General features: G+C 38.8%; 2 protein-coding genes across 6 annotated transcripts; both read right to left on the bottom strand.

Moving 5' to 3' along the window:
- Nucleotides 1-955: 955 nt before the first annotated feature.
- Nucleotides 956-8,611, bottom strand: LOC131245523 (probable ubiquitin-conjugating enzyme E2 24). Of its 2 annotated transcripts, none has more exons than XM_058245049.1 (9): nt 7,673-8,611; nt 7,052-7,185; nt 5,457-6,971; nt 5,067-5,204; nt 4,412-4,906; nt 4,259-4,322; nt 2,853-2,992; nt 1,969-2,280; nt 956-1,479 (listed from the first exon to the last, which is right to left on the bottom strand). In XM_058245049.1, the coding sequence occupies exons 3-9, from the start codon at nt 6,942-6,944 to the stop codon at nt 1,216-1,218; spliced, it is 2,901 nt and encodes a 966-aa protein (XP_058101032.1). In that variant the 5' UTR covers nt 6,945-6,971; nt 7,052-7,185; nt 7,673-8,611; the 3' UTR covers nt 956-1,215. The 2 variants fall into 2 exon arrangements, with proteins under 2 accessions (XP_058101032.1, XP_058101031.1); XM_058245048.1 differs by having other exon boundaries at nt 5,457-6,952.
- A 107-nt stretch (nt 8,612-8,718) lies between these two features.
- LOC131245526 (uncharacterized) lies at nt 8,719-12,323 on the bottom strand. Of its 4 annotated transcripts, XR_009170902.1 has the most exons (4): nt 11,987-12,304; nt 11,564-11,879; nt 10,866-10,961; nt 8,721-8,838 (listed from the first exon to the last, which is right to left on the bottom strand). XR_009170902.1 is itself a non-coding variant. In XM_058245053.1 (3 exons), exons 1-3 carry the CDS (start codon nt 12,169-12,171, stop codon nt 8,808-8,810), a joined length of 312 nt encoding a protein of 103 aa, XP_058101036.1. In that variant the 5' UTR covers nt 12,172-12,304; the 3' UTR covers nt 8,721-8,807. The 4 variants fall into 4 exon arrangements, 1 of the variants encoding a protein (XP_058101036.1); XR_009170901.1 differs by lacking the exon at nt 10,866-10,961; XM_058245053.1 differs by lacking the exon at nt 11,564-11,879.

The raw sequence follows: 12,323 nt of genomic DNA, 5'->3' as shown, positions 1-12,323 counted from the left end.
TATATTCAGGTGCAATCGAATGTCGTCAATCTAATGTTCCCCACCATAGATAAGAGACATCCTAGACACCTCACAGATTAGAAAATTAAAAAAATAAATCCTAACTATCGATTGGTGGCCTATAAATAGACGGCTAGAGAAAAGCAATGGTCCAAGGTAAACAATCATGTGCATCTCCACCACCCCACCTGGCAAAAATGGTGAAAAATGAGATTTTTGGCCAGGGACGACAATTTCAACGGTCCTTATCAACGTAGAACCATGCATGTACCGCAGCAAGAGCTAAACCATGATCCATGATACTCCATCCGAGCACACTGCAATTCCTCACAATAAACTGCATTTAGTATGGAGAATTTACAGGATTCTCCTAATAAATATTTGTTTTAATCTTTTTTATTTTATTTTTAACCAGATGAAAAGAAAAAGTAAAAAAAAAAAAAAAGGTGTAACATGTACATAGTTTTTCAGTGTACAAGTAGGGGTAATGGCCCAGTGATCCAGACCGTACACTCAGGTTTTCAGTCTGTACAAGTGAGGCCAACGGTTAAGTGATCCAGACCATCTAGAATCGCTCGTGGGGTTCTCAGCATATAAGACATATCTAGGACAATCAAAACTGTTGATCTGATGGACCATCATATATTCAGGCTATATAACCCACAAATCACAGTGCTCGGACAATCCAAACCATGGTGTGGTGCATTCAGGTCGAAAATTGCTCATTTTCCTGTTCAACTGTTTTCTTAACAATCCAATGCCAGGCTACAAATGTGACGTCTAAGATAGTCCAACCACTGCGATTTTTGAGGTATGTCCTTTTTATCTGGTGGCACATCCAATCAATGGTCTGATTTCCCTTGAAGTGTGACATGTGTAATAATCTAACCTCATAATGGGGATAATAAAATTTAGAAATTTGAAAAAACTACATTAGAAAATCACAGATCCCAAATAATTAACAATATTGTTCTATGTTTATATAAACAGATAATTTATATATTGCTGTATGTTTTACAAATATAGGCCCACAACCATAGTCTATTTTACAGATACGGGCCCACAAGCATAATCACTTCACACATCTGATCCACTCATTTTCATTGCTATGAGGAAATCAGAGCACAATACAAAACCCACACAATCTTTATTCAAGCATTCATTAAAGTTGTAGTTTTAAATGTTGCAGATATATGTCAAGTTCAAGTAGATTGGCTAACCCGTTTTTGGAACCTTGTTCTCTTCCTCAAGAAATGGGCAGCAATCTATCCCTTGCTCGGTAAACCCCGATATGAGCTTCGGCAAAAGCTTGGCGAGTATGATCTTGAAACCTGTGGAACTGCACTGCTGGGATTCACCCGGGGTGTTTCCACATCCAAAAGCACGTCCAACCTGAGCGCCACCCATGTATGCCTTGCAAGCGAGGAGAATAGAATGTGCGCAATGCCTAAAATGCTCCTCCACAAGTGACTCAAAATGCTGCATTGTTTACAAAATCAAACAATAGTAACTCCTTAGTTTAACAATTTTGTACAAAGCCACAGACCTTCTTGATGAGTAAGATTATACAATGTACAATGGGGGCCCCATCTTTCAGTGATCTGTATCACTCATTTGGTGGGCCCCTAATGGAAGAGAGATGCCAAAAACATATCCCCCTTCAGTTGGGTCCCCATTAAATGTGGATCATTTAGTAGTATATGTCTGTTTTCATTGGATGGCTAGGACAATCTGGGAAGGGAGATATTTGAGCATGAGCCATTCCATATTGGACCCACTACATCAATGTCTTAGAATTTCCTTGAAAGTTGGGTTGGGAATATAAAGGTACAACTTCATTTGATGAAGCACCATAATATCGTAGCTCAACCATAAACCGCTTGTGTTTCATCATTGAGGTGTTGGGTTTGAGCCCAGCTTTACCCATCTGAAAAATAAAGGAGAGCCAGGTCCAAGTGGAGATTGTACCTTTGGAGGTTTACGCAGTAGATAGAGCATGGACCTGAGGGAAAGAAGAAAAGCATTCTCATTGTAAGTCGTAGAATTCTTCTCTCCCTCAGCTCTTCCTATCTGTTTATCATATCCGGCCTCATTGAAATACGGTTTCTCATTGAGCACAAGGGCCTGAAGGGAAAGCAGCACTTGAAGGATCGTGGAGCTTTCTGGATTCCACACTTCCGTGCCAGTTCCGGTCCATGTCTTGAGAAGGCTGAGACAGACCCTTCCAGACTCGTACAAGTTTGGGTTCAATTTAAGCCCTCCGGAATTGTAGTGCACCAACTGCAGAAAACTTTAGTCAGATTTTATAGTAGTGATGAACTAAAAATTGTCAATAACAGTATTCTGACAAAAAATGGAAGGCCCAGATACATCTAAACAGGACCTGTGCCCATGCAATATCCATGTCTTATTATTCAATATGGTATCCGTGTATAAATGCGCATGTGTTGACCCATATTGAGTTATCAAATTTAAAAAGCTTGCTACAATGGTCTAGATGCATGGACAGAGAAACTTCGAATACAGAAAAATTGCAATGACATATATATGCACACATACAGGAGCACAGATGCATCGATAAACAACATACAGTTGTAGTGTCCTTACTCCTTGTAACATTAAAATTATCAAAATGTAGGTAATTTACCATATTTCCTTCATGTGGGTGGCAACTGCTAAAAATTACAACAAAAAGTACTCAAAACTACAAATTCTGTTCAACAATTGTGGGCCAATTTTTCTGACAGATGCATACTAAGATAGCAGTTGTTTGGAAGAAACCAACTATCCAGAAAAAAAAAACAACAATTTAGTGAAGTCCATGGATGGATATTAAACATCAACATCCTTACAGGAGGTTCATACGGATAGTCTGGAGGCAAGAAGATATCAAAGAAGAAGAGTCCGTCATGGTATGGAGTTCCTGGTGCACCGATGATGGCTGCCCTCATCAGGTCAATCCTTTCTTCATAAACTCTAACATAAATGGTATCTGTTGACATAAAACAAGCATGATTAGTGAGCAGAACAACAACCACATGATAAGCAATTACTACTGATCATGACAAGAGAAGGATCTCCATGCAAAGGGCTAGGTTAAGGGGCCTTTTGAGGCAAGTTCTAGTTTGCCCCAGAACTCTTTTGCTTGAGGAACATACAGTCCTTGCAGACAAATCAGTGTTTGGTTCTTGTCTATAGGTAGAACCCGTCCCAGTTACAGTACGTGGATTTTTTTAAAGAGAAAATTCCCATTTTCCAGAATCGGGAAGGCTGTCCCACTAGATGACAACCCAATGCTGAGCTTTCATCTGTGAGGCCCACATGTTCCTCGAACAGAAAGTTCTAGAATGAAACAGAACTGTCCACAGATGCACCCTGGGAACAGATCCTTGCTGCTTCCCTCCACATAAAGTATAACGTGGAGAGCCAAGAAATACATCTGAAATTGCTTATAGCACTGTTTTGAATACTTAGAAAAATTAGGAAACTGGCCTGATGATTTCCAAATCTGATACAATTGATTTCAATGCCAAGGTTGAGCAGCGTCAATGAAAATAAATCCCCGTCTAGTAGCAGCAAGTGTTTAGTCCTTGACAGTCCATCTAGGTCAGGTTCATCCCGGACTTATTTCTTCAGGTCGTGCTATCTCGGACTTATTATTCTCATGGTGTTTGTCAAGCACTTGGAATAAGGATATTGGTGCATGTGCTCATATAAACTTGGCACATTTTGTACATGCGTGGTGATTAAAATATAAGGTGGCATATGTAGCACACTGGTTGCTAGAAGATGTACGGTGGCACATGCATCACAAGCGTCACACATACAATTTGGCACATGTGGGTAATGTGGTACATCAAGGACCTTGAAGGTTGAATCGAATGTGACACATTTGTGGCACTTGAAAATGAATAGTTGGCACTTGTGACACATTCGCGCATGGGTACATGCATACCACAAAAGAAGTAATCCAGTGTGTACCATAATAGGGACAAGTAGGTTCCAGTTAAAGGAATAACAAAGGCCCTAAAATGGTCAAAAAACTTCCCGACAGCTTGTCCATATTTTTTTTGGGTTTTGTGCATAGTTGCAAATAAACCATGGACAAGAGCCTCATCTCCAATAGTCAAGGATTGAACTTCTGTTGAAGCTGCCAAACAGCCCCTAAGCAGAAACTAGAAACCAACAAAATGGAGAAAAACAATAATTAATGAAAAGTGGGTAAGTCATTGAAACTAGATGAAAAGAAAGGACCAACCTGGTAGATCTTTCTCTAGGAGGCTCCATTCGTGCTGTACCTTCTTCAACCAACCTTTTTTAACCTGTGAAGAACAAAATCAATAAGGATCCTGATTTATTGAAGATATTGATTGTAACAGAATCAATAAAACAGAATGAAAATCAGGCTTACCTGTGATAACATCCACCCCTTTCCAGCACCATTGACGAAATGATGATCAGTGTAATCATTGACAGTGTCGAATTTCTTGAACTCTCCTAATTTCTCACCACTTTCTGTCAATGGAGGCTCTTTGTTTGCTTGAGTCTCTTCTACTTTTTGCTTCAAAATTGTTTCTCCTGATATCTGTAAATCATCCACCTCAGGTGATGGTTCCTCAGCCTTCAGAATCTGACATTTGGATGCTTTTTTCCATGGGAAAAACCCAAATTCATTTGCAGCTTCTAAACCCGGTGTTTGTAACTCAAGGTTGCAACTTTTTAGAGTGTCAGAAGAAGTGGAGTTTGTTGATCTTGAGAGTGAAGTAGAGCCACGTGAGCCGAATAGACTGGTTGCAACACTAGTGAGAAATCCAATAGCTGATCGAGGAAGTAAAAGCAAGCCACCATCCCACAGATCTTGCTTGCAATCTTCACCAGAAGCGTCTACAGCCTTCTCCAGCACATCCTGAAGCAACAATTCCATTTCTTTCATCCAAAAGCCATACCATTGGGTGAAGGTATATGATGTGTGAGGCTGTTATGCCTGAGCATGTAAATGCATGTTTGTGCATTTGTGTTGACTATGTGTAAATGTATGTATGAGAGAGAGGGAGGGATGGCTTCACCTTTTCTTTTTTATTCCAAGATTGTTTATCATGCTCCATCATCTCTTCACTCGCATTATCCTCGACATCTTCTTGGTGTGCTGGAGTTGCAGCTGGATCTTCATATCGATCAATTCCAACAATTTCAGAGGGCCCCACCTGAAGTAATTTAGAAAAGGATTAGCTCAGTAGATGATGAACATATGATTGAAGATAATATGCAACCACACAAAAAGGTAATGCATCATCACAGACTGAATATTAAATGCACAATTGCAACTCTCATCCGAAGATGTCTAGTAGCATTTACCAATACTGCTATTTCCTAGTTGTAGGCTTTTTGGTCCTTAGTTGGTGACTACAAAAACGACACAGATATTTTAAAAAGATAACAACGACTAGTTTGCATACCTTGGATATAAGTCCACTTGCCCACCTCACCTCAATGCACTCGTCCTTAAAGCCAATAACATTTCCAATACAAGATAAATAACTTCTAATATTCCCATCTTGACCTTCATCAATTTGCTTCTTTCCATGCATTTCCTTTCCCAATGCTTGAAGTGAGGCCATGTCCATCTCTGTCGTTTGTGGATCTTCTTGGCTTTGAGTCTGCCCCTCAGTTTGGGTAACATGAAGACTTGCTTCCAATCTAAACACCACATCACCAAGACAGTAGGAATAGTCTGGATGCTCAATCAGCTCATAAGCACTTACAATCTCCTCATTGAACTCTTCAGCTGTTCGATTTGTCCTAGGAGTTGTCCATTTCACCTTCACAGTCCGTTCCTTTGCATCCACGCTTTTCACAATCCCAAACCGCTGGCCAGTAGAAACATGGTCATTATCATATGTGCCTTTCTCCAATACAAACTGATCAGGCCAAAAATCGTGATCACCAACATTGTCTACGGGAATCAAAGTCTGTGAATCTACACTAAATGAATGGCTACCATCTTGCCAAACAACATCAACCTTAGTCTTTGTCTTCACAACAATAAATATGTTTTCACAATCAGGGTCCCTTCTATGGGGTACTCTTCCAAAATTCTTGTACGTTTTAAAAAGACCTTGCGCAGAAACATTTGGGCAGGCCTGCTCTTTAACACCCATCTGATGGTCGCGATAAGCATCAATTGGAAGCATACACCAATCACCGAGTTGCCAATTAGCATGAGGAAAGCACGACAACAAGGTTAGATTTTTTGGATCTTGAAGACTAGGAGGGGCGGGCAAGCCAAATTTGCAACCAACCATGATAGAGGCAATCCAGTTGACATACAGGGACCCTATTTCCACGTGGCACACAACACCTTCATCTCGGTTCACCGTCCATTTTCCACACAACCATCTTGCAGATTTAAAAGCAGTCGAATGCCTTATCCGCACACGCTGACCTGGATAATAAGGATATAGGGCATCTTCAAGAGAGTTTGGAGAAATGGGTGTGAGATTTTCTGGGTTTGCTGTTGTTATCTCACACTTCGCCCCATCATCAAACAAGATGGTGACCAGATCAACTACTCTACCCACCCTCCCAAGCCACGGCCCATGAACTACATAATCCCCTGCAGCCAGGGAGCGGAATTTCAGAAGCTTCTTGCTGTTGACGTCTTTGATAATATCACCAGACATGGTTTCCAAGCCTACTACTATGTCCACATCTACCACTCTGCCCATCTGCCCAGATGGGTCTGTTATGGAGCAAACAATGTCGCCATGCGCAAACCCTCTTTCAAATGCCAAGAAATCATCGATCTTGCCAATGCTCTCTGTCAAGCTTGACAGAATGCTCTGGGCGCGACCACCAAACATAGACTCAATGTCATCTTGATCCTCACTGTCACTACTCATGCTGTAACCATCCCAATCTGAGTCGCTAAGCAGCATATTCATCATTAAAATACCTGCAGCACGTGCCAAAATCTATCTCAGCATTAGTACTACTACATACAACTGCAGATGAAAAGCATGTAACCAGTTCCATGCAATGCAACTCTACTCACCTTGGGAAATTTAGCAATAAGCCAGAAATATGGTTTCTTGACGTTAGTTTTTGCTTGACAAGCTTAGCTGATCGTCTCAGGAACAATAATAGCAATAGCTTTGACTTGGGATGAAAAAACTCACAAGCATATATCTGGACATCACAAAAAAGATATGTTTGAAAGAACAAGCTTGGGTCTAGGAACAAGACAAAAGCTTATGCTACTTTCTGAATCGGCATCTTAGGGTGCATAAGGACATACCCCAAATCGCATGTGGAATGGATGTTTTGCACTGAATGGTCTGCTATTCAACCCATTGTGCATTTGGGGCAGGAGAAAGATAGAAACTTATTATCTCGGATACCTTTTTTCTGCCCCAAATAAATAACCTGAATGTTTCAGGTTGGACCCGAAGTGTTATGAACACTGATGGTGGGAAAAGAAAACCAACCGCCTGACCTTTTCAGGACATCCAAATGCAGCCTTGGAATGCAAAAAATAAATAATACAAAAACAGTTATTGCTTTGGTGCTTCAATTGTGAGCTACTTCAAATTTACTTCAGTTAAGACGTATTAAATCTGTAGAAATAATAATAATAATAATAAAAGGATAAAGGAGAGAGATTTTGTGTCCGTACCGACAAGTTTGCTGGTTGAAACTGAAGCCACCAACCCAGAACACCTTTCCTTCTTCAGTTTCTTGTACTAACACCAGGATAAGGATTTGTGGACAGTGGTATTTGCACAAATGATGAATGAAGCAATTTATACTTTCGAACTTGACTTCTTTGATGATGAACAATCCAAGTCCAAATATTCAGATTGATCAGACCGTGCAATATGGAGGTCTGTCTGTGTCTCCAATAGGATAATTTCAATGACGGAATTGGAGATATGATGCCAAAGGAGAGTTGCCAAGAACACCAACGGAGGTTAGTATCTGGATTCACAGAAACTTAAAAACTAACTGCCAAAGGAGATTTGCCCCCAAAGAGCGATTTTCCTGAAATATTATCTGCCAAAGCAGAGACGCATAAAGGAGATTTTCCTAAAACTAACTGCCAAAGGAGATTTGCCCAACACAGATTTTCTGTGGTATATACTGCCAAAGGAGATTTTCCCAACACAGATTTTCTGTGGTATATACTGCCAAAGGAGATTTGCCCAACACAGATTTTCTGTAGTATATACTGCCAAAGGAGATTTGCCCCAAAAGAACTATGTAGTTCTTGCCAAAAAAGGGATTTGCTCAATGAAGCTGAAATTTTATGCATGTGTTGATTCCCGAAAGAGATTTCCTGAGCTGAATATTTCTCAAGTACTTCATTGCCAAAGGAGATTTGCCCAACAAAGCCAAATTTTCCTGAAGATCTTACTGCCCGGAGATTCGTCCAAGAACGCCAAATTTTCCTGAAGATCTTACTGCCCGTAGAGTTGTCCAAGAAAGTTAAAGTTCTCTGCTGAAGTACCTATTGCCAAAGGAGATTTGCCCAACATGACAAAATGTCCAGAAGTTACCGCCAAAGGAGATTTGCCCAACATGACAAAATTTCCGGAAGTTACCGCCAAAGGAGATATGCCCAACATGACAAAATTTCCAGAAGTTACAGCCAAAGGAGATTTGCCCAGAGAAAGACTGCTTGCTGAGAGGAACTGATGCCAAATGCCTTTATATACCAACAATACCAGCCAGCTCTGAAAGAAAGTCCATCGTTTGAACATCCAGAAAATTATAGAGCTATGGACCTTCTTTTTTATGATGTTGAGCAATAGCTACCAGAATAATCCCTCATCTGCATGAAGACTGTAAAACACTTTCTTTGAGTAACTTCCTTGGATTTTGTTATAATAAGAGAATCTGAATATGCCGTCTATTAACTTTGACTTTTCTTAGTTTTCTATGTTGATGTTTTTTTTCCGTGAAGAGTTAGTAACATCTAACAAAAAACCCAGATCAATACATTATACAATCCACTGCACCAAGAACGTGCATATGTTATCTATGAATCTTTCTTTAGAAGACAAATGCAGTCTATAAGAAATTAAGAATCCTTTTTTAAAGAAGAATACCAATACGTATTTCCAGGACAACAAAATCAGTAGAAGTAACACACACACATGCGCACGCATGCACATACACAACATGCGCACCCACACACGTGCACACAGAGAGATCTTTTTCTATGTTAATACGCCTTCAAGTACAGTCAATGGAGATAAAGGACAAGAAATCATTTGGGAAAAAATCAGGAACATAAAAACAATTTGGAAGCTTTGCCTCGTAAATTTCATTCCAGAAAAAACCAATCCATATGTTTTCAGGAAATAAATTAATCGATGCACCGGAAGGACAAAAGATCAGCAAAATTACCAGTCTCTAGGAAATCGCCTGAACCTAACCAACTAAACAATATAATAGATCATAAAACCCAAATCAGAACCACACCCAAATTTTCATGACTTCAATGTTTATCCAATTATGAGCAGTGTTCGAAATATCGGTATCGTTTTACGTATCGCATTCTTGGGATATGGATACGTATCGGTTATCGCATGGGATATTTCGGTTGTATCGTGTAATGTATCGCTGTTGTTGGAAACATGGGGAAACATTGGGAAATTGGTTGAATTTTTCGATGAAACTTCGGTGATTGTTAAAAAAGACATCAATACACACTTATAAATCAAAACATTATAAAAAAACAAGTACACATAATATGTTTTCTTTGTATGGGGTCCTAATATATGCGTTGTCTAACTAAATTGATGCAAGTATATTCAATGTCTATTCATATAATTTATAAATGTAAGAAGATGTGTGGAAACACAAGTGATACATACAAAAGCAAAAGAAGAATGACTAGATTAGGTTACAGATATATTTGATGTGATGTTTGAACATAGAATGCAAAAGATTTGTGAGAAATTGAGAAATTTTGATTTATTTTCAATTTTTCGCAACTTGGCCTATCTCCGTCAAATCTCGAAATCGAAGCACCCAATCCATGATTTTTCATGCAGAACATGAAAAATCATGAAATTGTAACAATTCGACACTATTTTAACATGATTTACAGAAAATAAGAGCATCGAAATTCGAAAATGCTCACTAGATTGAATACGTGGGATATATCGCACTACTTGTGCGTTTCGTATCACACTAGTGGGATACAAGATATATCGTGGGATATATCGGCTGGTATCGTTGATATTTAAAACAGTGGTTACGAGAAAGAAGAGTAACAAGTAGCAAAAATCCATTGAAAAGTTCCCAGTTTTCATTCGAGAAAAAGATCACTTCCAATATTTCAGGAAGAGAATCAGTCCAGCTAAAAGAGAATGGAAAAAAGAAGAAGAAGAAGAAGAGGAAGAAACCAAAAAAAAAAAAAAAGAATGGCAAGAGACAAGAAGTTCACGGAAAAAAAGGAAGTACAAAGAAACCCTCCATACCTAACCAACTAACAATAGAACTCTTGAAAACCTCTCATACATAATTCAAATAGAATAAGAAAAATAAAATAAAATCTGAACCTCAACTTAGATCAATATTTTCTATATCAATGCAATTACACTAAAGCAGAACAATATGCAAAAAAGCCAAACTTCCAAATTCTCAATGGAAGCTTTTTCAGGAAAAATCTGTTTATGTAACAACAAAATAAAAATCAGGAACAAAATATCAGTCTCAAGGAGTTAAACACCTAAATAACCATAAGTATGTTCCCCATACAAATCTTGAAAATTCCAAAAAAAAAAAAAAAGACAGAAAAAAGAAAAATAATTCAAGAACACACTTTAAAGAAGATCAACATCCAACAAAAACTCACTTACTCATTTAGAAACTTCCAAAAATCGTTGAAACAAAAGACTCCTTCCCGACATTTCGGGATACCAATCAATGTAACAGAAGGAAGCGTCTGCAGAAACCTTGTCAACCCAAACAAATCAAACTATATTATCATTTCCCATCTGCGAAATTCAAAAATCTGGGAAAATTTTGTATCCCAAACACATTCTAAAGAAAAATTCAAATCCAGATACTTCATTTAAAAGTTTGAATTATATTATTTTCCCCTTAAATTCACAATCAACATGAAAAAAATTGAAACACGTTTCATTTTCTGAATTAGAAAGAAAACATTAAATCCAAATTCGCACACTTCAATTTTATACATTAACCCGTTCTCAACAAAGAGCGGTAACGTGTAACGGAAACCAATTTGAAAATTTCCCAAACCCATTACAAAATCGAAAGAAAGAAAAGCTTATCAAATCTCTTCCAGAAAAATCAGTAGACGTATCCAAAAATTCAAGAAAAAAGAGAAAAAAGAAAACCAATCAAACAATAATTCAATTTTCATCCAAAAAATTCACAATCTACACAAAACATAGAAATTCAAAATTTACTTTCAGATGTCATCAAATTCGCAATTTCCACATTCCTGGTTCTGGAAAAATGCATATTGACGGCAAGAACGCATAGACTACGGTAAAACGTTACTATATTTAACGAAATTACTGCAACTCACCCGCCAGTACATCAATCCAAACCATCCAAATCATGAAGCAGAGCCAGGCAACGATCATCCAATCTTAATCATCTGATTCTGCCAGCTGAATTTATCCAACTGACAGCTTTCTTTCTAACCATTATGCTATATTGGCCAATAGGACAATTTGGATCGTTGAATCAACGCAGTCTTCCATCTATGCTCCATCTAAAGTACTTCCCGCAATTTGGACGGTCCAGATTGAAATATTCGGATGCGAAACATACAGTGCAGCCATACATTAATAAATTGTGACAAACGCACACCATTATCTACTTCAGGAGAAAGGTTCAACCTAACGATCGGATGGATAAAAATACCAGAAAACAAGAAATTGAAATTCCGAAAAAGCCGGAAAACAGAAAAGAATTACGAGAAAACACTCAGAAGTAAAACACGTACCTCTCTCTGTCTCTCTCCCTATCGACAGAAAACAAGGGTCGAGTATTGCCAAGAGAGGGAACTCGATCGAGGAGTGGAAGAGATGGCTTTGGGTCATCGACTATAGTAGAAGAAGATTGTAGGAGAGGGAAGAGAGGGAAGGAGGAGAGCGTTTCACCGAAGCCCTTTCCTTCCCAAAACTCCATCCATCATCCCATCTCCGAATTCCCCAACCATTGCAGACTTCCAAAACAAACACATCCTCTTTTCTTCTGCCTCTTACGAGAGAGAGAGAGATTCAAACGGTGAACTGTTTCCACTTTCCAGTGCTCTCCCTTTCAACTCTGTACTCATATAC

The sequence above is a fragment of the Magnolia sinica genome, chromosome 5 (genome assembly GCF_029962835.1).
Source record: "Magnolia sinica isolate HGM2019 chromosome 5, MsV1, whole genome shotgun sequence".
NCBI classification, from domain to species: Eukaryota; Viridiplantae; Streptophyta; class Magnoliopsida; order Magnoliales; family Magnoliaceae; genus Magnolia; species Magnolia sinica.
The sequence above is the reverse complement of the archived record's forward strand: the minus strand, read 5'-3'. Positions and strand labels throughout refer to the sequence as shown.